Below are 26,950 nucleotides of genomic sequence, written 5' to 3'. Positions count from 1 at the left end.
CCATTTGGAATGCACTTTCAGCCAAAGTAACCACAGCCCCCTTAGCGGATGACCATAAGAAGAGACTTAACCGGCGCATACAATCTCATGGATTACCGTCTGACTCTTGTATCAGCTGTGTCTAATGAACGTCTTATAAAATACCACGGTTGTTATTATTGCATACCAGTAACTAATTTTCATCCCTCTTATTAGGATTTTTGTTCTCATCTTATTCCTTAAGTTCCGTCTTCTTACAAATTAGCAATTAAGTAGATTGTTTATGCTTGAAACAATCATCCCAAAGCATTTACATTTTCTGTTTATCGTTTCTCCCATTTCCGACGACCAATACCCTATCTGGTAATGTGTTAGCTTCTGGTATCCAGAAACATTTCCCTGAGACAAATGCACTCATTTGACTCACAAGATATACAAATTCACAAACTGAAGAGAATCAGTGGTCAAGTGACTAGGCTGCCACACATCAAACATTGCTAAGTACCCGGAACCGTACTGAAACAGTAAGAAGTGATGGCGAGGAAATTCATCGGTTTATGTTAGCTTGTTATAAAGGATTAGATGTTGAAACATTCCGAAATAGTTGCGTATTTCGTAGTAAGCGCTACCGTGGTCTGTTATTGGTTATGGATTCCTTAGACAAATAAGAAGGTCAAACAGTCTAAGATGTTTGTACATATTCACACCAACAAATTTGGTCAGATCAAAGTTCGTGGAATGAGTAGACCTGACGGTAGTCCTAAAAATTTCAGAGCATGAAAACATTTGTTAGTTAAGCGAACACCTGGATTCATATGAAAGTCGTTTCTAAAATCGATCAAAATACAATGAAACGGCCGTATTCTTTCATAGGGTTCTCAAGGTTAAGAAATTATGATGGTATATTGAAAAGTTACATGCAACACTTAAGTGTCCGAAAAAGCATTTGTTTGGTCATTAAAAGTAGTAGAAGAGGCAATCACGGGACACTTTTGGTCCTAAGCGTTTACTTAGCATTTACCGACTGAATTACGCCGAGATCCACAATTTTGGGCTCGACTAAAACTAAGTGAGTAGGAATAAAAACTCATTTGAATGACCTCGAGTATATTGTACTCAACCGCCAATTGAGAAGAAACATTAAAGGATAAGGGTCGTCGTAGAAATATACTGTTAGCCGTTTTGATGAAATTCCTGTGTCCATCCACTAACCAACAGTTATTTGGCGACAGAAACTGATGTATTGTTGGTCGATTTCGGTTAAGCTCGCACGTTTCTATCAGTATGAAACTTAAGCTCGAAAGCATAAATCTCACAGATTTTGAATGAAAATTACCCTTCATGTTTCTGCATCAATAGCCCAGGTGACTTGGTGCAAATGATAGATATACAGAGGCCATATTTTTAAGTGAATCCATACTCCGTCCGCTGTTTTGTTCACTAAAGGTTCTTTCTGTGTATGGTCGTCCGACTATAGGCTGAAATAATGGGCTTGATTTCTTCTCGGAGTCAGCAAGTGGGTCAAGAAAAGGAGATGCCAAGTGAATGTCCTGTTGGGAAAAGTGATGGATGTCCAATGAATCATGGATACAAGAACCTCAGTCCAGACAATCTTGTGAGTTTCATATTCCCCATGTCTTTAGTATTTCATGAATCTTATTTTTATACCAAGCGCCTACAAAGGACAAGTTTTCATTTGTTGAAATAAATTTTGCTGGGGTTCTGCCTGTAATCTCGGCCTCTTTTTGCAAGCAAGATTATAAATGTTGTTCACTGTCCACTATAGGTTCTGGGAATAAGTTTGTTTGGAACTACCTGTGTTGAGTCACTGGGTCGGCTAATAGAATATAATTATCGTCAGTCTTCATAGTTCCGTTACTATTACTCCACAAACCCTTAAACCGAATCATGGTGTTGTTTCCAAGTTTGGCTCCATGAAGAGCAACAACTTAGTGTTCAGTTTCTGTAGTAATCTTTGTCCGTTACGGGTACATTCGCTATTATTTTATGTGGCATTATGCCTAACTTATTTTTTTTATTTCCTGTTATAAACTTAGCCTATTTTGCTGCAGTAGAGGGGAGGGTCTTATAAAAAACTATCACTGCTGGAAATTTTCCCAGTATCTAAAGTTGGCGAATGCGACTTCCATGATAATGTTTCACACGGTTACTGGAAGATATTTCGAGTGAAGTAGACTATGCATTCTATAATAAAGAGGTTAAACAGTGGACTTATTGACCTCTTACGTGGTCGTACGCATACTACTAAACCATACGTTTCACTAATAAAATACCATTTCTTCTTAATTTTCTTTCACCTATTTCATTTCTAGACAGTTCGCGGATGTTTCAAGTTGCTTCAAAGTGTAGGTACATAGTGTATGTTGGTAGACTTCTCTGTCACTCAATATTCTCATATGTCCACACATGTACAGCCACTGCCAGGAAAGTTTTACTTCCTTCTCGCGGTGGGGATCTTGTTTACAAAATCAAGAGGACGAAAAGCAAACGCCCGGCTCCAAAGCTGGGTTGATGGATGAGGAGGATCCATCTATAGGAGTTGGAAAACCCCGATTCCGAACCAGTGATGTACATGGGTTCTAGGATCCTGAGGAAACAAATGGCGCACGAACCTATTGTTGACTACTGGCTACCGTGGAACTGAATCTCCTAACGTTGCTTCACGCCATTTGTTCCCTCAGGATCCTAGAGCCCATGTACACCATTGGTTTGGAATCAGGGTTTTCCAACTTTCCTAGGTGGATCCTCTATATCCACTGACCCGGTTAAAGCGTCGAACATTCGCTTTTCGTCCTCTCAATTTCGTAAGCAACACCCCTGCCACGAGAAGGCAGCGAGTAGTTGTAAGTACGTGGCCATGTGAGAACATTTCAAGGGGGAGAGCTGACTCTTCCCACTCTCGGCCGTGTCAGTGCGTTTGGGGACCTTGAATAACTCTCAAGTTAGCTAAGTAGTTGTTTTCAATTTTGGTTGCCTCAGGTGAGGATATAAAAGACACACAACAAGAAATGCTCCTGACTTTGTTGAACTCAAATCTAGATTGTATTGTATCGCCTAATTTAGTTCATAAACTAGCCTACCCATCAAACACTTGAGGAAGCTACTATATAAGACAACAATGAAATTGACCAAGTCACAAATACTAGACGTTTCCTAAGTTAGTGTGTAAAACACTTAAACCAAGGGAGAGCATTGATCGTTTATATTAATCATGAAAAAACTTGATTTGACAAGCGAACTTATGCTTTACGACGAACAACAGTCACACAGATTTTGTATTATGAGTTGTGTGTTATAAATTTGGGTATTTGTTAGCAAACTGCTGTTGTATGCTATACGTTAAGATATTTCATAGTTAAAAACCTATCTTTAGGACTTCTACTTTTAAGACAACAGTTCCACTTGCTGTTAGATAATCTTCATTACTGATCATTATCAATTGGTTTAAATATTTTATTATTTTTTCTAAACCAATTGGCTGTATTTTAGATGCCACCCCCTAACCAACTCCCAAGTCCTGGACAACCTTTCCCACTGTCCACTGAACGCGAATTGTCTTCCATTCCAAAAGCAGATCGATCTGATGGTGAAAAATGGATATATCCCTCACCTCAAATGTTTTGGAACGCTATGCTTCGTAAAGGTTGGCGTTGGCGGGATGATGATATCAAACCTGAAGATATGAACAACATCATACGAATACATAATATAAATAATGAATTAGCTTGGCGTGAGGTTTTAAAATGGGAAGCTCTACATGCTAAGTAAGTGTGAATTCTCTTGAGGTAAAAACTAGGCTCATTTTCCTATTAGTAGTGATGGAATTCAGTATATTAAGCTTTTTATAATAACTGAGCTATATTTCTTACATTTAGTTATTTAACATTATCTATAATATTGATGCACTTTCTTTGCTTTTCATCACGTCGATTTCTAACTGAAGAGAGATGTAACAATTTAGGTCGATGCGTATTTTTTCTAGGCCCTGCTAACTTCTGGTCATTAATTTTGGATACGAGCTTCTGTTATTCTATAAACACGTTTTGAACTATTCACGATGAACCCTTTATAGTGTATAAAAGTCAGTATTTAGAATCCATGTGAACGTATTTGTACTATAAATGAATGACGCAAATAACATCACCAATTCGGTGCAAGTATTCCATATTCGAAGCTGTGAATTATGTCTATTGGATAATGGTTATTGATTTTACCGGATTGTTTAGATTTTGGTAGATAAATCGTTGTTTAAATTCATAACAGCCCATGTGATAAAGTTTTTACTTTTAAGTTGGTGTCAACTCTGTCTCTTTTTGTTCAACCACTTCTTGACAGCTAAACGTGGTCATTAAAAATAATCTAGATGTATTTTTCAGATTCACTTATTTGTTGACGAAGGATTATTTATTGCTGTCGTTTACAGATGTATTGTTCGGGTTTTTTTCTTAATCTACATTGTCAACAATGAGATCGTAATGAACTAAGGCAACCCAACTTGGTTTTACTTTATGAAAGACTTCGCGAATTTACCATGTAGTTATGTAAATTAAGTATGAAAATTACGGTTAAGATGATTCCTAATTATACACTGAATTTTCCTTCAAATTACAAGTTTTTGTTTAATGAAACTTATTTACTTTTTTAGCATATACTAATTTATGTGCTAATCAACTAACTTGTGTTCGAGTTTATAAGTATAATCCATAGATATTCACACTGATCACTAAGTATAATAATGAATACGGTAATTGTCTATTTCTAATTGCTTACTGAATTTTATAACAATCAATCATATCGGTCTTCACAATTCAGAAGTTAGTAGTTATAATGGGAATCAAATAATTCATTAAGTTTGCTAATGATTGTGAATTTAAGGCTTTAAAAAAATACTTCAACAAAATACTGTAATTAATACTGGCTGAAAGTGTTTTAAATCTGTCACCCAGCCAAGAACAGCGTAGAACCTGTCATGTGTACATCTGTTGCCACACCATATCATTACAACGAGAGGAAGTTATAAAAACGGATGCTAGAATAGTGGAAGTGATAACAGTGTCAATGGTATTAGAAAAGATTAGGCGTAAACAATATAACTTGAGAATAATGAATAGATCCACTGAATCATAGGGTTTAAAATAACTTTGAGACTCAGTATCTAGGGGAAAATAGAGTAAACATATCTGTCTTCTTTATTATCTGAACACATAAACATTGGTACAAAGAGGCTCCAAATACAGATGCGCCACACAATGACAATGAGGCCAATAGCAGTTATCATTTATTCGTGTGAGGGCTGGAATATTGCCTGGATGCCCAAACCGAGGCAGGCCGTTTTCCTAGGGGGCCACATCTCGAGCTTTTGACCTAGAGGTCTAACCCACAAGGCAGTGGAACAACTTTAGGAGACTCAGTCCCATGGTAACCGGTGACCAACAATAGGTTCATGTGCCATTTGTTTCATGATTATGGAGTTCATGTACGCCATTGATTTGTGATCAGGGTTTTCCAACTCCTGTAGGTCAATCTGTCATACCCACCAACCCAGTTAAAGTACCGGTTATTATCTTTCCGCCCTCTCAATTTCGTAAACAGCACCCCCGTTGTGAGAAGGCATTGAGTAGGACTGTGGCTGTATACTGTTATGTCCCAATAAGCATAGTGAATGGTAACTTTTGGGATCCATTTATGGACCATTACTATGTGTATATTTTTATCGTATAATTGTTAAATAACTAAACTATACATATTCATGTTCCTCTTATTATGAGCTTTATTTTGACCTACCAACTATTCTTCTACGATTCACCATTCTTGAATTATGCCCTGTCTATTAATTACTACCTCCCTCATTCACAGCCACATTAGGCTAATTCTTGTACAAATGTTGTTTCCTGTTTTATGGTACGATGTGGTCTGTCTGGTTGGTATATAAATTTAGTTTGTTTGAAATAAATGATTCATATCGCAGAGGCTGAAATTGGTGTTCTGAACTTAACTGGCTGAGCTAGGCAGGAAGAACGAGCGACAAGGACTCTAGACTGCTCGTACGGGTTTACGCGTCATTGGTCCGATCGATAATTCACTGCTCTCTAATTGGCAGTATCGTTACGTTATACATTAACAGGGCACACAGGCCACAAGTTATAACATGAGCTTGGTCACGTGAGAGCATTTCGAGAGGGAGAGCTGACTCTTCTCACTCTTGGGCGCGTCAGGGCATTTGGGGGCGATCATTGCGTAGACTTCTTATCAGCCTGCGCTTAAGCTGACTCCACTCTTCGTCATGTTCAGATCCAGATTTGATGATTTTTCGAGCGTCTATCAGTGCGGTAGATGCTGCTGAGATTCAGTATCTCCCTCTAACCTTATGATTTACCTTACTAGCAGATATTACTTGTTTCCACAGCTTTCCGGATATCATTCCACGCTGCTTTGAAATGGGTATCACTTACACGGCTGCCTAGCTTTTTCTAGTTGTTCCTGAAACATATTCTTAGCTTGGTTATCATTGGGTAGGACCATAAGAGGTTTCCTTGTAGTGTCTTTCCTACGTTCAGTAAGACGCAGACAAATACGCGCTTGCACTAGAGCATGATCTGGATTCAAGCCCCTTCATCGGTGGCTGATAGCGATGTGGTCTATTTGCGTCCAACGTTGGGACGAATTCGGTGGTCGCTATGTCAAAAGATGTTTTTCCTTATGCTTAAATGTAGTATTTGCAAGAAACAGGTGGTTATCTGAGCATAGCTGCAACAGACGGTCGCCATTATCTGTTCTTTGAGCCACGACACTATAAGATCCACCCAGGTGTCTTTCCCTCTCGCTTAGTTTACCTACTTGAACATTAAAGTCATCAGCTATTATTACTACATCAGAGCACCTAGCTTTTCGGAGAAGGTCGGGAAGCTTTCTGTAAAACTCGTCTTTTACATCATCTGCGCTGCAGTCAGTGGGAGAATAGGCAGAGACGACGAAGAGGCAACGACGAGTGTCTCTATCTTTCCGAGTCCTTATTGATCCGTTCAGTCGGACAGCGCACAAACGACTGTCTACTGGGATCCACTCTAAGAGAGCTAGTTCTGCCCTAGGACTCAATGCTATACCTACGCCGGCGAGGCCACGGGAAGCAGAATCAGGGCTTCCAGACACATGAAGCGTGAATCGAGATGGTTCTTTGTTTTGATATGGTGAGGTGTTATGGCTTTAGGTTGCTGTCGATTTTTACCCTGTGCTAATTTTTGTGTCCTTGACTGGAAAATTAGAGAGCAGCGTACTTATCGATCGATTACAGTGACACGTAAACACGAACGGACGGCCTAGAGTCTCGATTGGTCTCGCTTCCCTGTCTAGCCCAGTCAGTTGAGTCCAGAACACAAGCCACAGCCTCGGGGATATGAATCATTATATTTCAAACATACTCTATTTATATACTAACCAAGCATACCACAGCGTACCATAAAAATAGAAAACATTTTGTACAATACTCAACAAGTGAACAGATATCGACCAATAGGAAATGTCCACTTAAAGTCCAAGGACACCATTGGACTTAACATGATAATTATTGGTCTATTCTTCCGCATCCACAACATGAGGTCAAGTGAATGACGCTACTCGGATCCTGTATGGGCGTTTCAGAGGCGCAGTACACATAAATGGCGCGAGATTCTAAAGTCCTAACTAAGGAAGCCTGTTGTCCTATTTGGCACAGTGTCCGGACGTTAAAAGCTCCTACATGTAGTTTAGAGTGTGCGTGCGATGTGATAAAGGGACGTGAGAACGGTTAGTCGTTGAGATAAGAGAGTTTTTAGGAGGTGTGGGGAGGATTTGACTGTGACCAACTTGGTCTCGTGTGCTGTTACGGGTATGAGGGCTGGTGTCACTTCCCGGCTGCCCACATCGTGGAAGGGTATTTCTTGAGGAACCTGAAAAGGAAATTGGATTAGTGTTGGTCTTAAAGACCTGGGAGCGTGACCGCAGAGCCCAAGGGACAACTGCTTGAGGCCGGTCTCGCACGGCCTTTTCGTGGAAGGTTTTTAATGTGTTAGCTCCGTTCTTCAAAGGGCCTTACCGCCGGAGACGGAAATCCGTGAGGTAAGGTGAGGTGTGACATTTTTAGGGTCGACCTTTTCTAACCCCACCCCTCCTTGTGGGAAGGCAGCATCGCTGCAGATGCTGGTTGTCACACCTCTCTACAGTCAGCAGTACGACTTCTCCCTCAGACCTTGAGCTGATGCTTTTAGTCTTACCGTTCTCCAATCGACCTGCCTGGCATGGTAGAACCTACAGGAACATATGTTTCAGCCAATATAGCTCGGTTGGGTCATCACGATAGGCAAGCCCGACCATCGCGTCAAGGTAGCAGCTACGGTTGGGATAAAGTGAAGGTAGAACTTGTGAATAAATTGTCAGTTTATCGTGTTAAAAATCTCTGCCGAATTTATAGTTAATTATTATATTTCTTGCATCAAGCAAATTATGCGTATAAATCAGTTCTATAACACCTGGGCTATATACGAAGGATAGGCTTTTTGTCTTCAGCTTTAAGTTATCATGCAACGCCTTACCGATTTGAATTTATTCTATTTTTGGCACCATATTAGTTCCCATGGTGAACATTTTGATACAAACTCCTAGGCTATTTGGAAAGTAAGTTTTATTTTATAGTGTAGTGTGTGCTACTCATGTAGACAGATATAAGTAATATGTACCAGGAGTTGAAATTAGAATTCCTATGGACAGAAGAGGGGAATAAGAAGAAAAAGGAAAACAAAAACAGTCTAAGTAGCAACGAGAATCAAAGAACTATGGAGCTTGTAAGCGACAATCCAAGGAAGATATGCAAATGATGTATTTAATTTATCGTTTTCTTATTTTACAAATGCAATGTGCGATTTCGCATATACGCTCATTACAGTAAAACTGCCGTAATATTATTAAGGGCATTATCCCATTTTATTACTCTTCAATATGTTCAGTCAGGTTCATGCAGCATAAGTGTGTGGAATTTCTAATACTATGACTTTCAGTGGTAATCATCATTCTCATTGTTTTTATTTTTCATATGAACATATTAGGACAAGCTGAAATGTCACGAGAACCTTATTTAGTTTGTCTTCGCATAGTTTCAACATTTTTTTCGTGACTGACAAGACTGCTTTTTTCCGTATTGCTTTCATTACGTAGTGTTCAACCTTTACTAATTGTGTATTGTAGAAAGTTTTGTTATGAGACATAATTAATGTAAACAATATACTATGATTTGTTATTTTTCTTTTATCTTAATATCGTCAATTATGTATTTGTAGGTAAACTTCGAGACTAAATGTTCAACCCACTAATTTAATCTTTCTTGTTCACATATGAACATATCTTAAAATTAATTGGTTATTTGTAAGAGTTTAAATCTTCGCTTTGTTGATATTAGGGATAACATTTAATCAGTCTATGTTTGCATGTGTCATTTAGTCAAGTGGAATTGTAGGTAGCAATGGAAAACAGGATACACATTTCGTCCTACTTGAGACTCGGCGTTTGAAGCAATAGGTACTAGCTTTAAATATGTGTGAACACAAAAACTCGGATGTAGGACAAAACTCACTCCTCGGTTTTCATTGCTAGCCAAAACCCAGCTTTTTTAATATTTTATATTCTCTTTGGTTTACTTTTTTCCAGTGAATGTATGACACCGAAATTGCGTCGTTTTGCTGGAGATGCAAAAAACTATTCTCCAAGAGCACGTATTCGTCGGGCCATGGGGTATGTACTGTTTTTGTGAACAACTTTAGGTCATTTTCATAACCAGTATTTACTGCTCAAGATATGAAGTTCACTGTGTACACATGGTAAATGAACGAAAAATAAAAATTAGTAAAGAAAGTTTTTAAATATTTAGACATTCAGCGATAGTTTTGCATCAACCTAAAAGCTAATAAATCCAAAAAGCAACTGATAATTGGTTTTCAAATGAAGTCATACTTTGGCTAGGGTCGTTGGCTTAGCGGTAAAGGAGTTCAACGTCCCACCACTAAGTCCCATAATCATACCTGTTCCTATCTACTTTGGTTTAGGCAACTGGATAGTATCATTACCCCTCACATTTATAGGTTAATACTAAGCACACAAATCTGCACCATATTAAAAAAGTCTTTTTTGGTTACAAGTATTATGATAAGGGTTTTTGGTGGTGAGTTACTTTTGGGCTGTTAAAATGGGGACAGTAAAATACTAATAACTCCTTACGATACTCAACTTATCAATGTACGATTTCCGAAAACGATAAACTGTTTATCAAAGGACAACACAAACTCCATGAGACTAAGTTTTTATTATGATCATCAAATAGCATGGTGATGCACAAAGTATTCTGAAGCAAAGGTAAACGTAACTAAAGGGTCACTTGACATGTAGGTTATTCAAAAATACTAGTTTCATAGGTCATTCTCATGCTAATGAAATTAAAACTTGACTTTTAGGTTTTATTCTTGATCTTCATGTCAAAAATTTGGATAAATTCTTTAGTTAGCTTTGTTCGAATGGTATTTATTATTTATTTGAACACATAAATATTGGTACAAGAATGCGCCAAATATATATGCGCCACACAAAACAATGAGAATTTAAGGGGAAGGAAAAAAAGGGAATAATAACGAAGAGATTGATGTAAGGTGGTGTAATAATAATAATGGTAAAAATGGGGGAACGGAAAGGTACAATCAGAAGAAATCTTTCAGTTAAGGAAGTAACAACCATTTTTTTAACGAAGAAAGTTAAAGAAGTAGGTATCATTACCAAGGTTTGATTTGATCATTTCGAATAAATTTAGCATTGGGTTGATTGTTATAAATAAAAATAATATATTTCTACTCATTGGGATATTACAAATATATTATTTTTATTTAAAAGTAAAAGAAGGTTACAACAGGATCGCCACTGGCTTCTATTCTGAGCTATATCTGATAACGTCTCTAGTCACTGTGTTGCACCATCTCTCGGACCCCAGCCAGGGAGTTGTGAAGGACCAACAGAAACCAGCCCTTTGCAGCTTTCTTTCATCCCACTAACCACCTCTCCGCTCCTTCCAACCAGTCCCAGTGTCGGCAAATAATGCACGACAGAATTCGAAAGATTTTTTGTACGATGCGTACACTGTGAATTACTAAGGTAATAATCAGCATCTCTTTTTTTACTGTGAATCTAATTCAGTGAAGATAATTGTACCAATGCAGTAAGAGTAGTTTGAACTACGTACGCAAGGTGAAACAATGAATAGAGTTTGTTGTTAGTGACCTTTAGCTTGGATTTTTACCATTTTTTTCTTCAAATTGTTCTGATAGTTATATGTAGGGAAAACTGAAACATAAACGACTTTTTTATCTACTTTTTCAGTTATGAGTTGCCTTTCGATCGTCATGATTGGGTGATCGATCGATGCGGTAAAGAAGTACGTTATGTAATTGATTATTATGATGGAGGTTCTGTGAATGAAGCATATCAGTTCGCTATTCTGGATGTACGACCTGCATTAGATTCATTCGGCGCATTTTGGGATCGTGTTCTAGTTGCATGGATGCGTTTCAAGACTCCTGATCCGCCGAAAAAACTCCATTTAAATGATCCAACATTTCCGAAAAAGAATGAAGTGTCTTGAGTATTGCCTGCAGAAATATCTAGTTTAGTTATCATTCGAACTCGAAAGTACCTTTCCTGTGAGTTCACACAAGATAGCTGTGAATACAAAATTCACTTGTACATTACTTAATGAAATACAAAGTTCTGATAATCACATTCTTTGTCGATTTTTCTGAAATCCTTTAGGCACACATTTCCTCGAACCTAAAAAATGTGTTTAATTGAACTACACATTCGGAAAGATTATATGAATTTAAGAGTAATAAATTCTGGGTTGTTATAGTCAAAGAGCTCACATCTCTAGTGGTAGATCTCAATTCCTGTGCACTGGTTTGTTATGAAACACTTCGTACATAAAGGAAGCAGTCATAAATATTAACTATCAATCTTGAGAGTCATTTGGTTGTGAGCGCATAGTAACTTAAGTACCTGTCATATACTGACATTCTGAAACAAAGTTCTGGTCTAATTACATACTTCAATTGATGAAGCTTCACTGCACTACCTTGATAATTCACTGCCGCGATAGTTACCACAATTGACTATAAACCGTTGAGTCAGTTTCAAACCTCATTTCACCTATTTCCGTTTGGGTAACCAACTAGTATTATTATTAATGGCTTTATTCAATATTATATTTTGGTACAATATAGAATTCTCAGAACAAAGTATTTCAACATGTTTCTTCTACAAAAAAGACAGCAACAAAAGAAGAAAGGTAAAAGGTGAAAAAAAATCTGAAACTGTACAACTTTCCAAATTAGAGACATGTTTGAGAATACAGGTTATTGACTAAGTTAACTCTAACAACCTGTTCGTCACAGAGTATATTTGCTAGGTAAGGTATTATAGAAATTTTATACTTTTGCTTGAGTGCATGGATTTCAATGTAACTACGTCTCGTTCTACCAGAAGATATACAAGGAGAAAGATATGAATGAAGAGGATGGTTAATATCTGATAAGATAACACCTGCCAGGAGTTTGCATGACTTTAGATTTCTATCCATAACCATATTAATTATGACCTCGGAAGATTCACCACACACCTTGATAACTGCTTTCAGCACTCTCCGCAATACAGCAAAGTCTTTTCTCAAAAGCCCGGGAAAGAATAATGGAGAACAGTAAATAATAATAGGTAATATGCAAGAATTGACAAATTGTAAGAGTAAATGACGAGTAATCCCAAAAGCATGTAGTCTCTTCATGTAGTAAGTCAGACGGAAAACTTTCTTCGATAACAGTAAAACATGAGAAGACCGAGAGAGATCAGAGGAAAAAGTAACACGAAGATAATTGACCTTCGACACTGTGTTTATCAAAGAGTCTTCAATGGCACAAGCATTATGGGATCTCAAAATGGTGTTTAGATGCCGTTCATGTCTTATGCCAAAGGTAACAGCTTGACATTTAGACAGATTAAGTTTGAGACCATTAACAACAGACCAACAATCAACACGAGACAAAAACTCATTCAATTCAATGGGATGTAAAGAGGTAGAAATCGGCATATATACAGTGAGATCATCCTCATATTTCGCAGAAGTGTTTTCTGTAGAAGATGGCAGATCATGCAGAAAAATAGAGAAAAGAAGAGGTGAAAGAACGGCTCCTTGTGGTACACTTTCATGGGACACTAGAAACTTTGAACACTTTCCGCCAAACACAGTGAACTGGTCCCTTCCAGAGAGATAGGAACATAGCCAATTTGTTATCCAGCTGTCAGTGTTGACGCTGATTAACCTGTTAAGTAAACGTTGTCTTGGTATAGAATCAAAAGCACAAGTATAGTCCAGAAAAGCGCATCGAACATACTTCTTACCCTCTTCAAAACTGAATACTATATTGTGATGCAGAACAGCAACGGCATCTAAGGTGCTTCTTCTGCATCTGTAAGCAATCTGATATGGATCAATGTGCTCTTTTATCGCAGGTTGAAGTGGAAGTATCAATAATTTCTCCATTGTTTTGAGGAAAAGTGAATTTATTGCTATGGGTTTAGGTTTCACATTTTTATCACCAGATACTTTCTTAGGTATAGGGATTATTTTTGTCTTTCTCCACATTTTCGGTATGAGATTAGTTGAGAAGGATCTGTTAAAGATACTCGTGAATAGATAACATAGAACGTCGGCATGTTTTTTTTATAAAAGAGGTTTGGGATACCATCAGGTCATAAACATTGGGATGAATTCAGTGACTGGAGACATCTTCGGACATCAGTTTCAGTGAAACTAGGAACACAACAATTCTTCAAACCTGTAGATATAGAGAGCATTACATCTGATGACTGACGTACAAAAAACTTATCTAGGTCACACACATTCAGCTGGTTATCGCTTCTAATGTGCCTGTCACCTGTAAGTTCTTTAAAAAGTTTCCACATTCTTGGGGAGTTTTTGAGTAAACATAGAGTTGAAACGTATAATCTATAGCTGTATTAGACCATTTAGCTTGCGAGTTTTTCTCCTTGTATATTCTTTCTTTTACCCTACGTAGTCGTTTTAGCTGTGAAGATGTAAGTCCATCAAAACTTACAAAAATGGTTTCAGTGGGACAACAAATATCAAGGCAGAGTTTAAGGTAACAAGTGACAACATCAGTAGTGTTTTCCAGTAAGTCATCTGTAAATGTGATTCAGATTTCAAATATTTTCTGAGTAATTCCTATATTTGACTTTCTTGACTTGATGTAAGAGTGTACTCGTTCCATGCTTTCCATATACTTTAGGTAGAACACGAATTATACATTGATCCGAGCTAGACAATGGAGCACGTTTACGAGTCACATATATACCCACATCATTAATGAAAACAAAGTCTAAATGAGCATCCAAACGAGTGGGAAAATCTACCACATTTTGGTGACCTAGTGACGTAAGGAAGCTACAGTCACATGGATTGAAATCACCACATACAACTGAAAGTGAATCATTGAGGGCAATAACAGCGAACTCAGATAGTGCAGATGATGTGCAGTCTGGAGTCACATAAATGTTGGTAACACAAACATATTTGTATTAATTCAGGTGTTTTGGACGGCATCTTAAAGTTAGACAGTCGATAAAGTCATTTGAAAACTTGAAACACGCAAAAGTAGATCGACACCAGTTCACGTTTACAAACGTAGCTTCACCGCCGCCAGACCATTTTATTGTTTGGTCGATACTGACGATAGATTTTGAAATCACGTAGTGGTACTAAGCAATCGTCCTGTAAATCGTCTAACCAAGATTCTTGAGTTGTGATGACACCACAATTACGATACAAATCATTTAAAATTTGATGTCCTTATGGAATATTTACTGTTGACGTTTGCTTTAAACCTTTTCACTACCATACTTCTAAACAATACTCAGTTCGAGTATATTCTCAGGAATGGTCATTTTGTCTAAGAGTAGGTGGCTCCACATCTAGTATTCCGGCAACATTTTGTGCCGGTCACTTTGTTACAATGAAGTATGAACCGTATATCAGTCCTCGTAAATTATTCGGGTCAATGGCTATAAACATCGTTATGGTAGCAACATTACCATATTCCTATCTTTTACATCTATGGTATGACGTATTATTACTTATTTTTGGTCAGAATCGGCAATATATTTCGGTGTACTTCCTTTATATTGTGTGATCATTGTACAGTTTAATCGCTTCCAACCAAATACATAATAGGATCAGATAACGGTCGGGTATATATATATATATATATATATATATATATATATATATATATATATATATATATATATATATATATATATATATCAAAGATTATACAGATAGCTTATTGATAATTGAAAACTGATGGGAGAACTCTGTTCTGTATGTTGTCGACAAACTCTACTGAATATCAGGAAGAAAATCGGAAGCCATATTCAGATTTTCGTCTTATTTCTATTTCCAATGGTACACCATAATATCGAGTCACTGAGTTTAACAACCTCACTGTAGTACTGTATTATGACAACCAGATTAGGAGTTAGGACTATTGCATCACGTTCCTAACTTGTCGAAAGGTTTCTTACCTTCCCCTATTTCGCAGATTTTTTTCACATCATTCTTAAATGTAATCCCACCAAAGGTGGATAGGTTTTGTGCCAATGACAAACCTTTAAAGAATGAACTAAATAGCCTGTTTTCTAAGTATTCCTTATAAAGCCTTTTTATGTTCGTTTATGTCATATATAATGTCTTTTGCAAAGCATTGGTGTGTTTTTAATGATGAATTTGTATTTAATTTTATCAAGAGGAACCCAAAGATGTTTATGTCATTGTAAGTAATTCAGGTTTCTATTACCAGTCTGCAGAAAATCTTTACATCACGCTTCAAATAGTCATATCATTATTGTTAAAAAATAAAATTGATCGGAATCATACCTACTTAGGATATTGATCTATTTTCATATCGTTCAAATTTTAATGCAATGAATTTGCACTTTTATAGAGTTGGTAGTCAGATTTCTTATCTTTTAAGAAATGGCTTCCGAGTTTCTACTTAGTGTTTAAATTTTATCGTAAAAATACTAGTGAAATTGTAGCCAGTTTATTCTACAGAATTGTAAAAAAGACATGCATTATACTGATATCACTTGTGTTTTGTTCAACATATGAAAAATTGTAATCGTACAAATGTAAACAGCTCACTTTGATCACAGTATTCCAAAATAAGTGGTACTTAGTAAGCGTATGAACACCAGAATGTCTAGTTTGATAACCATGTCGAATGTCAATCCAATTGAACAGCTGACTGCACCTCCAAAATGCTATTGAAAGCTGACACCTGACATAAACCAGAATTCACTTTTAATTTCTTCAGATACGTGGTTTATAAATAATTTCAGGAAATCAGATTTTGAAAATCCCCCGCTAAAATTAGTCCCAGTAGATTACTAGATATTACAGTATTATTGAAACGCCGCTATGTACACAAATAATATAAACTAGCGTAGCAGTATCTGAAATACGAGCTATGACAATTATTTGTGTCACTTGGTTGTATTACCTTTGGAGTTTAGTTTAAAAATAGTAATCTGGTCGCGTGTAGTCAAATTATTTGATGAGTCGTGCCAATCCTAGAAGGATGGCAGAATTCAAATATGTTCAACACACTCGTTTACTCTTAGGAAACTTTCCACTTCTATTGTTGGGGTGATATACCTTACTATCTATCAGAAAGCGAGTGTAGTATTCGGTATTCTTTTGTGTTACTCTGACTGTAAGACATGTTTGTTTAATTTGAAACTCTTACTTTGGGAGTCCACAGGATAATTGTAGTTTTTGGTTGAAGATATTTGATAATGACTAAGATCGAGTAAAGGAGAGAAGGCACAACAATGTTTTATCTCTCCTTAGATATTGATGACCGCATTACTTACATTTTTGAATTTGTTTCTTTTCTGTCTAGATTTTTGCAAGTGCTGGTGAATTATTTTCACTCTGTAATTTCTCTTTGGTTTATACTAGTCATTTATGCTGAGTCTCCATTGTATGCTTATAAGCAATTTCAGAAGACTATTCTCTGAATCCAAGGTTATTTTAATTTTGAAGCAGGAATGTCGTAATTTCCTAAGGGTTGCGCAAATGAAAAAATGGTTTCCAGTTTAGGGTTGTGGGGTTTTTTAATAAGATCCTGAACCGATCTGTGTTAGACCACCATTGAGAATGTGGAAGCATTGAACGGTCGTTTCGTCTTAGTATAGAACCCCTCAGCAGTGCGCGCCCATGATCCTGTACACCGTTAGGTGCCGACTCAGTGGTTTAGAGGTTAGGCGTTCGCGCGAGACTCAAGTTTCAGGGTGCGAGTCCAGCACGCGGGATCGTGGGTGCGCACTGTTGAGAGGTTTCATACTGGGATGAAACGACCGTTCGGTGCTTCTAGGTACTCAATGGTGATCTAACATTGATCGGTTCATGATCTCAATATAAAGAAAAGTGGTTAAATAAACAAGTCTGTCAATCATCACAATAATTCAGGTTCAAATGTTATGGCGCTAAAGAATACCCAAAACTATTGATAATAACTTTGTAGGAATGAGATGTCTTCATGCTAATAACATTTAGTTGATTCCAGACCTTCTGATTTCTCCGAGGCAACTACTTGTTGAAGTAACTGCCATGCAAAACACATCAGAAAGTCAGCAACTCAAATCAACAGTCGGTCTTTTGCTTTTGTGGTGGTGATTATTGAACTTCTTCAAACGACCATAGCTACGTTAGTATAAGCGTGTGTAAAACGCGTCATAGCCAAGCATATAAGTTTACAGCCTTGACTGATACACTTAGTCTTAAAAATGGAAGTTGAGAGTTCCACAACATGCAAAAATTGCTTCGAAATTATCATTAACAAAATATTTACAGCATTAACATGTCTTCTAACTTAAATGACTATCTTAGTCATATATTTATTATTTATTTATTTGGACACATGAATATTGGTACAAGAGAGCGCCAATATATATGCGCCACACAAAACAATGAAAATTCGAGAGGAATACAAAGAAAGAAAAAAAAATGCTAAGGAGCGCAACAAAAAAAAGAGAGAACAATAACGAAGAGATTGGTGTAAGTTAATGTGCTAGTAATCAGGGAACGGAAAGGTACAATCGGAAGAAATCTTTCAGGTAAGGGAGACAGAACCACTTTTTATGAAGAAAGTAAAAGAAGGTTACAGCAGGATCGCCACTGGATTCTATTCTGAGCCATATCTGATAACGTCTCTAGCCACTGTGTAGCACCATCTCTCAGACCCCAACCAGGGAGTCGTGAAGGACCAACACAAGCCAGTCCTTTGCAGCTTTCTTTCATCCCACGACACCATGTCATATACTGACCACCTCTCCGCTTCTTCCAACCAGTCCCAGAGTCGGCAAATAATGCACGACGTGGAATTCTCTGGGACGACATTCGGAGAACATGTCCAAGCCACCGAAGTCGGTGTTTCAAGATGGTAACACCAATTGAATTATCGTCTCTGTGCCCGAACACACGATGCCGAGCCTCTGCATTACTGACATGGTGTTGCCACTGAATGTCAGCAATCCTTCGCAGACAGCGATGATCGAACACAGAGATTCGTCTAACGTCCTCAACTCGGAGAGGCCAGGTTTCACAAGCATAGAGCAAAACTGCTCTCACCGACGCGTTGTAGATCCGACCTTTTACAGCCAGACTAACATCACGAAGGCGCCAAAGATGGCCCAGATTGGCATAAGCTGCTCTGGCTTTCACTATACGTGCATTGATCTCATCACTCACACCCCCACCAGCATTTATGCAGCTACCCAGATACACGAACTTCTCGACTACGTCTATCTGCTCACCATCCAGGGTGAGTACAGGATTGGAATCCTGCCAGTCTTGTAGAAGTACTTTGCACTTGGAAGGTGCAAAGCACATACCGTACCTACGGACACTGATTGCCAACTGATTGAGTGCGGATTGCATGCCTTGGGCATTATCGCACAGTAAGACAATATCGTCCGCATACTCAAGGTCGAGAAGTCTTTCTCCAGGCAACAGATCCACACCACCATTACTTACATTCATCAGAGCTGTTTCCGGAATGTCATCGATGGCAAAGTTGAAGAGGAATGGTGAGATTGGGCAACCCTGCCTAACCCCACTGCTCGAATGGAACAATGGAGAGAGGTGGTTGTATGCCCTCACTCTGCCTGAGGTGTTTTTATATAGGGCTTTTAGGATGTTAATAAACTTCTCAGGCACACCCTTCTTCAATAGACAATCCCAGAGAACAGTCCTGTCCAACGAATCGAAGGCAGCCCTGATGTCAAGAAACACTACGATTGTTGGCCTTTGATAAGTTTGGCGATGTTCTAACATTTGGCGGAGGGTGAAGACATGATGAATACATCCTCGACCAGAACGAAACCCAGCCTGCTCCTCGCGAGTCAATCTTTCTCGGGTTTTGAACAACCTACGAAGTATGACGGAAGCCAATAGCTTGGACGCAATCGGAAGTAGACTTATCCCCCGATAGTTGCTGCAGGAACGACGTGAACCCTTTTAAAGATAGGGACAACTATCGACTCATTCCATGACGTTGGTACACTCTCTAGTTCCCAAACCTTTGTAAACAACGTCGTCAATTCCTTAGTCAAAAAGTCACCACCATCTTTAAAAAGAGCCGGAGGTAAGTCATCTGGGCCAGGTGATTTGTAACGCTTCAAGAGTTGGAGTTCCTTGCGGACTTCCTTCTCGTTTAGTGGATCAGTCGTCACCGGCCATGGAGGGAAGGACAGCCTGACCGATGTTGCCGGAGCAGCAGGCCAGTTGAACTCCCCTTCGAAAAATTCTGCCCATCGTCCAAGACGTCGATGGATGTTAGTGATTGGCATCCCATCATCCTCGCAGATTGTTTCACTCACACCAGACTTCTTGCTGCCAGTGGCTCGGATGAGCTGGAAGAGCTTCCAGTAGTTACCAGATGCAGCTGCTGCTTCCAGCTCATTAGCACGCTTCGACCACCAGGCTTCTCGGTCCTTACGCAAGCTTTGCCCAATTTCCTTACGTGACATCCTTTGTTTATGGTCAAACTCACGGTCACCCGGAGTAGACCGACGGGCTTCAATGAGTTGTAAGGAACCAGAAGAAACCCAGTGCTTAAAAGCGGGACGTTTCGCAAACCCACAACTGACTGTTCCCGCCATTTTCATGGCGTCATGCAATTGCAACCAATGCTCATCTATACTTTTCGGTGGAATGGTAGCTAGCCTAGAGGCTAGCTCGGTTCGATACTTATTTGCAACAGAAGTTGCAACCAGCTTGCTAATATCAATCCTTTGCTGGCGGTCACTTCGTTGTCCACTGAAAAGTAAGGCAAGATTGGCGCAGACCAAGGCATGGTCAGAGTCCAGATAGGTACTCCAAAAGGAGCGGCAGTCTTGTACACAACCACGCCAGCGGTAGCTGATCGCGATGTGATCAATCTGAGTCCAGGCTTGAGATGCAGAGGGAGGACGCCAGGTGGCACATCGGCGATGACTGTGCCGAAAGTTAGTGCTAGCCAGAAACAGGTTGTGGTCTGTGCACAGTTGCAGTAGACGGTCCCCGTTATCTGACCTGCGACTAACGAGTCCCCATCGGCCACCTAAACGACTCTCTTCTGTGCCTAGACGCCCGACCTGAGCATTCAAGTCTCCGGCTAGTACTACAATATCTGTCGAACGCACTTTCTGGAGAAGATCAGTTAACTGGTGGTAAAACTCATCCTTGATTGCATCCGGGCTGTAATCTGTCGGGGCATAGGAGGAGATGACGAAAAGACATCGTTTCTCACGCCGATTTCTTCTCACTTTGATGGAACTCTCTAATCTAACAGCACATAACCGACTGTTAATGGGGATCCAATCGACTAGTGCTGCCTCAGCTCTAGCGCTTAGTGCGACACCAACGCCTGCAAGACCAGACGAAGATGCCACAGGGTCCCCGGATAAGCGCACGTAAAACAAGCTTTTTGAAGTGACAGATGTAGAGCGAATTTGTAGTACTTCGCCAGGGTCTTGAATACGGGTCTCGGATAGACAACAAACATCAATATTAAGACTTTCCAAAGACATAGCCAGCCCTATCTGTTGACCAACCTGCATAAGTGTGCGAACGTTGAAGGCAGCCAGTTTGAATGGCGCACGTGGTTTCAGAAAAACTGCTTCAGTACTCATATTCGATGGTAACATACAATTTTCAACCGGACAGTGACTCGAGAACGTTTAGATACAGTCGGATTTCCACCAAAGACGAGCCGCTGTATAAGTATAAAAGAGGGTGAATAATGTGGAAAGTAATAATAATAATAATAATAATAATAATAATAATAATAATAATAATAATAACAATAATAATAATAATAATAATGACAATAATAGGAATAATAATAGTATTAATAATGACAATAATAGTAATGATAATTATTTGAATCGACTGATTGTTTTTCGGAGCGAGAAAAGTGGTTGCCATAGTCATAGAGTTCATCGTTTGTGTGTGGGCTGTGATACTGCCCGGGTGCCCAAACCGAAGCAGGTGGTTATCTAAGGGGGCCACTCCCCGAGCCTTTGACCTAAAGGTCTAACCCACAAGGCAGTGGAGCATCGTAAGGAGATGGAATCCCATGGTAGCCGGTGACCAAAGATTGGTTCATACGCCATTTGTTCCCGCAGGATACTGGAGCCCATGTGCACCATTGGTTTGTGATCCGGTTAAGGCGCCGGACATTCGCTTTTCGTCCTCTCATTTTCGTAGACAACACCCCCGCCACGAGAAGGCAATGAGTAGGACTTCCCTGGCAGAGGCTGTACACGCGCGGCCGTGTGAGAGTATTTCGAGAGGGAGAGCGGACTCACCCCACTCTCGGCTGTACCAGGGCATTCGGGGGCCATATATTAGGACATAATGTAGAGCCATAAGTTGGGGGACCGATTTGGTTACCGAGTCATTTTAAATGAGCTTGCAGCTAGTGGACGAGAAATGCCAGCCAAATAGTCTACTAGTAGTAGAGCCATATCTCGGTCCGGCTTCTCTTAAACTTTTCAATTAGCTCAGGCACCAGACAAAATGGCATAAATACCAACATGGTGACTACGTATTATAACGCTCGGTTTCCCTTGTCTACACCAATGGGACGTTAATTTGCCTTAAACAAATATCTATACAGATTCCCTCCTAATGTCTATTCTACAGGACTTCAACACAGTTCAGATCAAGAACAAGTGGTTAGCCTGACTAGAACATAAATATACTTTCACACCGAAAATCGACAACAATCAATAATAATAAGGATAGGAGGATATATGACTCACCTAATGCCTGTCAGACTATCTATAAGTTTGACTAAGCAAACAACCAATCACTATCATTGTCGCCCACAAATCACTACGAATTTGTAATACACGTCACAGTCGCTGCAGCTGATTTAAGTTTATTTAGTGTTTCGAGTCAGAAACTTCCATCACTAACTTGAAGGTTCCACTATATTTGAGAAATGCTCCGACGACAACTATGATCGAATATTTACAGCATAAATATGTGTTTAGCTCTTAGCGGCTGTATTGTCATTATAAGTCATACATAGTATATCACCGTATAAAACTTCTTTAGTAGACAATCGGGTGACGTGCACGCTCGATACGTGGCTTAATTTTACGATGATCACAAATTGCAGTATTTCTGTAGTCACTAACCGACCAAAGCTGATAAACTTGGTAGGACGATCAATTTGTCCAGCTGGTTATCAATACCAAACTATGTATTGATGCGGATTATTCCTGCAGTAATGATTTGTACTTTGAATGTTAAAAACATTTTGAATTGTCTTACTGTGTTTAGATCATAATAGGGTAACTTAAAATAAACTTTACACGGTATGAAATGCTAATCTATTTTTCTGTAATAAACTCTCGACGAATCTATTTTCAGAGTGAGCTCGAATTCTTGCAATCCTCTATGCGCTGAGACAAGGCGCAGAAGTACTCTTACATCAGATTAATTTTGGGGTAAGAACAGGTGGGGATTCCCTATTGGTTTTCTTAGACGGTTGATAAGTCAACTTACCGCCTTATGTCTACAGTTGATACGTTCCAGTAACCAATGGTTTTCAGAGTATAAATTTTAAAGCGGTTGGGGTTATTTGTTTGTTGATTTTAAATTTCAAAAGCGTCTCTGAATAAGGCTTAAGTTAAGTTCCTTCTATATGCTTAAGTCACCAGCTATAATTATTAAATCCGAATGGTTGGGTTTTGGAAAGATACTGGGTAGCTTTCGGTAGAATTAACATTTTATTGGGTCTGAACTACAATGAACGAGGATGGGCAGAAACTACAGATCCTAGATCTTTACAGTCCTGTTTTATTGGACAAGACGATGGTAAGTGGGATACAGACTTGGAGTGTTAACTCTGCTTTTCGATCTAACTACAGAAACACTAGTTTCAGTCATATTCAAAGACACGTTAAGATTAAATCATGGAAGTTCACCGTACTGACCAAACGACGCTACGAGAGTAACCACACTTGAGTTTCAAAAAGTTCATATATATAGTGAGGGACTTAGGCTCTAACCATTGATTTTTACTGTTCGATCTAATATGAGGTTCAGGTGTCAAGATTTTCAAGTAAATATATACGGCACTTCTAGTGGCCATGAAGACTATTTCATGAGCTTTATTCATTAACCTTGATTGTTTCCTGACGTATCTAGTGAATGGCTAGTTACATAAAAATGTTGGTGGTAGATATATGCTTGAGCGCCGTTGGGGGTTAATAAACAACCAACATTTTCTAAATAGTAACATCGTGGAGGGACATTTCTACGGAAACTTAGAAAAGTAACAGGGTAATTTCCCATAGTCGCAACAAGTTGAAAAAGCTAGAAATCACAATAAACAACAGCTTGAGGTATCACATAAGGTCACTGTGCAAATGTATGTATTTGTTTTCTTGTCGAATTTATGATTTTTAAGCCCTATCAGTAAGACCGATAACCAGAGAGGTGAGGAACCCCAATTTTATGACTGACCCTCTTAGACTTTCGCTAGTGGAAAGGCAGAATTGTTAAGGATGGTAAATATCCAAGGTGAACACTTTACCAATGCTAAACCACCAGACACTGTTTTACGTAAACAGACGTTGCCAGTCAGTCAGCTACAACGTAGGACCAGGCACATATACGCATCGATCCAAGTTGCCATACCTCATTAACACAACAAGATGAACACCGAATTCATAGAAGTAGTTAATTCAATGGTGGTAATATATAAAAGAAAGAGTGCATATAAGGATATAGTACAGGAAGAAAGAATTAGTTGATAGAGAGAAAGATATGAAGCGATTCCAATCTCATTGTTTAAGGGAAGACATAGAGTGTATACACCTACTCCATTGTGATCGATCCTGAGCCATGTCACCCAGAGTCTCCAACCATTGGTTATGATAGTCGCGCGGGCCCCAATCAAATAGTTTGCATCTACCAACATGACTCAGACCAGAATCTAGTGACTTCAAGGATTGATGCCACGTTTTGGTTTGGTCGCCCCTAACTTTCTTCCAACCGTTTCCAGTACTAGTCAGCCTTGTGCGTCGTGGTAATCGGTGTTCTGGAATTCGTAACACGTGGTCCAACCATCTCAGTGGATGGAGATTTACAAGTTCATCAACTGATTTACCATCATTCCCTAATATCTTGCGTTTAACCTCTCTATTGCTTACCCGGTGATTCCAGCAGATGCGAGTAATATTTCTAAAATATCTGTGATCAACAGACGTTGCAAAATTCGGTCACTGGAGTTTGAAATCGGTGACTACATTTGAGGACTAACAACATATGAACTACATTAGTAAATATATGGTAATGAAGTTCTAATTCGTCGGAGATCTGGCTTGCATATGAGCCACAATACTTGCTAACATACCTCTAGTATACAGTATACAAAGATATTCACTGCTGCTATTACAAATAATGTAAAAAGAAATGATATCACACCATTAACGCGTACACACGTTGCTCAGATACAAGTACGCCAGATAGCGACATATTAGTTGCACAAAATTACTCCAACTTCATCGGTGGGGTGAGTTTAGGAAAAAATTTAATCCACTAGGAACTAACTACACGGTTAAAATTTCGTATTTGTTAATATGAAGTTCGACTAATATAGATAAGTAACATTACCAGCCATTACACTGTCAGTTATTTATCACTAAAACATCAGTTTGAAGCACTCTTCCTGTTGGACGAACCTAGGTCGTTCATTCACTGGACCAGCAGATAAGTCACATATTTTACTGTCAGTACGGTGATGAACTTGTTTTGGAGATCGGTAAATTACTTTTTGGATTTAAAGAACTGAGTTTTAAAAAAGACTGGCAGGTGATGGCAGCAGTGATTTAATTGAAAACGTAGTTCGCACTCTCACGATACTGATTAAATCTAGTCGGAAAATTAGATATTCGCAAATATCGTGAAGTCTGAGCGCTTTGAATTAGTAAATTCCCCCATAAGATGCACTAATGGCTAACAAAAGATGAAACATGGGCTACGGCCAAATATTAATAGATTGAGCTGCGGATAAGTTAATCTATAAACTTACATGATTTTAGCTAACCGAGACTTGACGACACAACTAAGCGATTCCACACGAATATCATACCTTGAAATGAAAAGTGAAAATAAACAACAAAATCAGTGGGATATATTTATTTTATATAAGTATTATAAGAGGATTCGAATGTGGTATGTCTTAAGTGCAGTTGAAGAACAAAGTATCCAATAGACGTAACAGTAAATTGGACGCATTAAGACAGTCATTTAGACAACATAAATATTACTTTATCAACCTCAACAAATAACTGTGAAACTGATTATACAAAATTAATATAGTTTTACTATGCGAACAAAGTATATTTCGTGTGAAGATAAATCACATTGCTTGCAGGGCTCCATTTCCACATTGACGGACAGTTCGGTTAGTTACTTGACCATCTACTTCTTCCGTAATGGTCTCAGTACCATTCTCTACCACTTTTGTCACACGAACCATTTTCCCATTTACGTACTTGGACGATGTTGAAACTGACCTGAAACCACCCGCACATGAAGACCCACCAAAGCTACTGAAGATGGAAGTTGATGAAGAACCCTGGGGATTTCCGAACCCAGAATCGGTAAAAGCCATCAAAGGACTGAACAGTGACCCACCAAACGGAGAGTCAAAGAGTCCACCCATGAAAGGGTTTGCGAGCATGGGATCATAGCTCTGCACTTGACTAGAACGTCCGGCATGATGATAAGGAGATCCGGATTGTCGCCCAGCGTTGCGATGAGAGTTGGACCTGTGAGTTCGACCCAACTGAGGACCGTATTGGAAGTCATGAATACTGGGGCCAAAGAAAGAATCGAGCCCAGAGCCAGCAAAAACTTCTCTGAATATATCCATGGGATCTCGGAAGTGGAACCGCGTAAACATTGCGAAAGGATCAGAATCCTCAAATACGAATGCCTCGCCAGCATGAGGACCCCTGCCGCGTCTGTCATATATGTCACGCTTCTTGGGATCCGACAGTACTTCATATGCCTCACTTATGAGTTTAAAGCATTTTTCTGCTTCTTCCTTTTTGTCTGGGTTCTTGTCTGGATGCCATTTAAGTGCCAGTCGGCGGTACGCCTTCTTTATCTCATCACCTGAAGCAGTTTTTTCAATACCTAAAATTTTATAATAACAGGTTTGCTCCATCGCAGAATTTTCGATCCTAAGCTATCGTACGAAAATTCCAGATGACCAAGGTCTCAGATTGAAACTAGCGCCAAGTTACT

General features: G+C 39.0%; 2 protein-coding genes across 4 annotated transcripts; one reads left to right on the top strand and one right to left on the bottom strand.

The window, feature by feature from the left end:
• Window positions 1-561: 561 nt before the first annotated feature.
• On the top strand, window positions 562-15,321 carry MS3_00002890 (uncharacterized protein; the record flags this gene model as incomplete). 3 transcript variants are annotated; one of them, XM_012943857.3, is made up of 5 exons in its annotated part: window positions 562-597; window positions 1,457-1,594; window positions 3,490-3,764; window positions 9,676-9,759; window positions 11,389-11,650. In XM_012943857.3, the coding sequence occupies 5 exons, from the start codon at window positions 562-564 to the stop codon at window positions 11,648-11,650; spliced, it is 795 nt and encodes a 264-aa protein (XP_012799311.2). The 3 variants fall into 3 exon arrangements, with proteins under 3 accessions (XP_012799311.2, XP_051070549.1, XP_051070548.1); XM_051210542.1 differs by having other exon boundaries at window positions 562-1,594; window positions 11,389-15,321; XM_051210543.1 differs by lacking the exons at window positions 562-597; window positions 1,457-1,594 and having other exon boundaries at window positions 2,643-3,764; window positions 9,078-9,759; window positions 11,389-15,321.
• Window positions 12,245-26,950, bottom strand: DNAJB6_1 (DnaJ sub B member 6). Its single transcript, XM_012943856.2, has 3 exons — window positions 25,728-26,950; window positions 16,277-16,412; window positions 12,245-13,376 (listed from the first exon to the last, which is right to left on the bottom strand). Exon 1 carries the CDS (start codon window positions 26,868-26,870, stop codon window positions 26,058-26,060), a length of 813 nt encoding a protein of 270 aa, XP_012799310.1. The 5' UTR covers window positions 26,871-26,950; the 3' UTR covers window positions 12,245-13,376; window positions 16,277-16,412; window positions 25,728-26,057.

This window comes from Schistosoma haematobium, chromosome ZW, assembly GCF_000699445.3.
Source record: "Schistosoma haematobium chromosome ZW, whole genome shotgun sequence".
Taxonomy (NCBI): Eukaryota; Metazoa; Platyhelminthes; class Trematoda; order Strigeidida; family Schistosomatidae; genus Schistosoma; species Schistosoma haematobium.
This window is presented reverse-complemented; position numbering and strand designations above follow the sequence as displayed.

Excerpts from the sequence above, each read along its gene's own strand:
- DNAJB6_1 (XM_012943856.2), bottom strand. The coding sequence starts at position 26,870 with ATGGAGCAAACCTGTTATTATAAAATTTTAGGTATTGAAAAAACTGCT.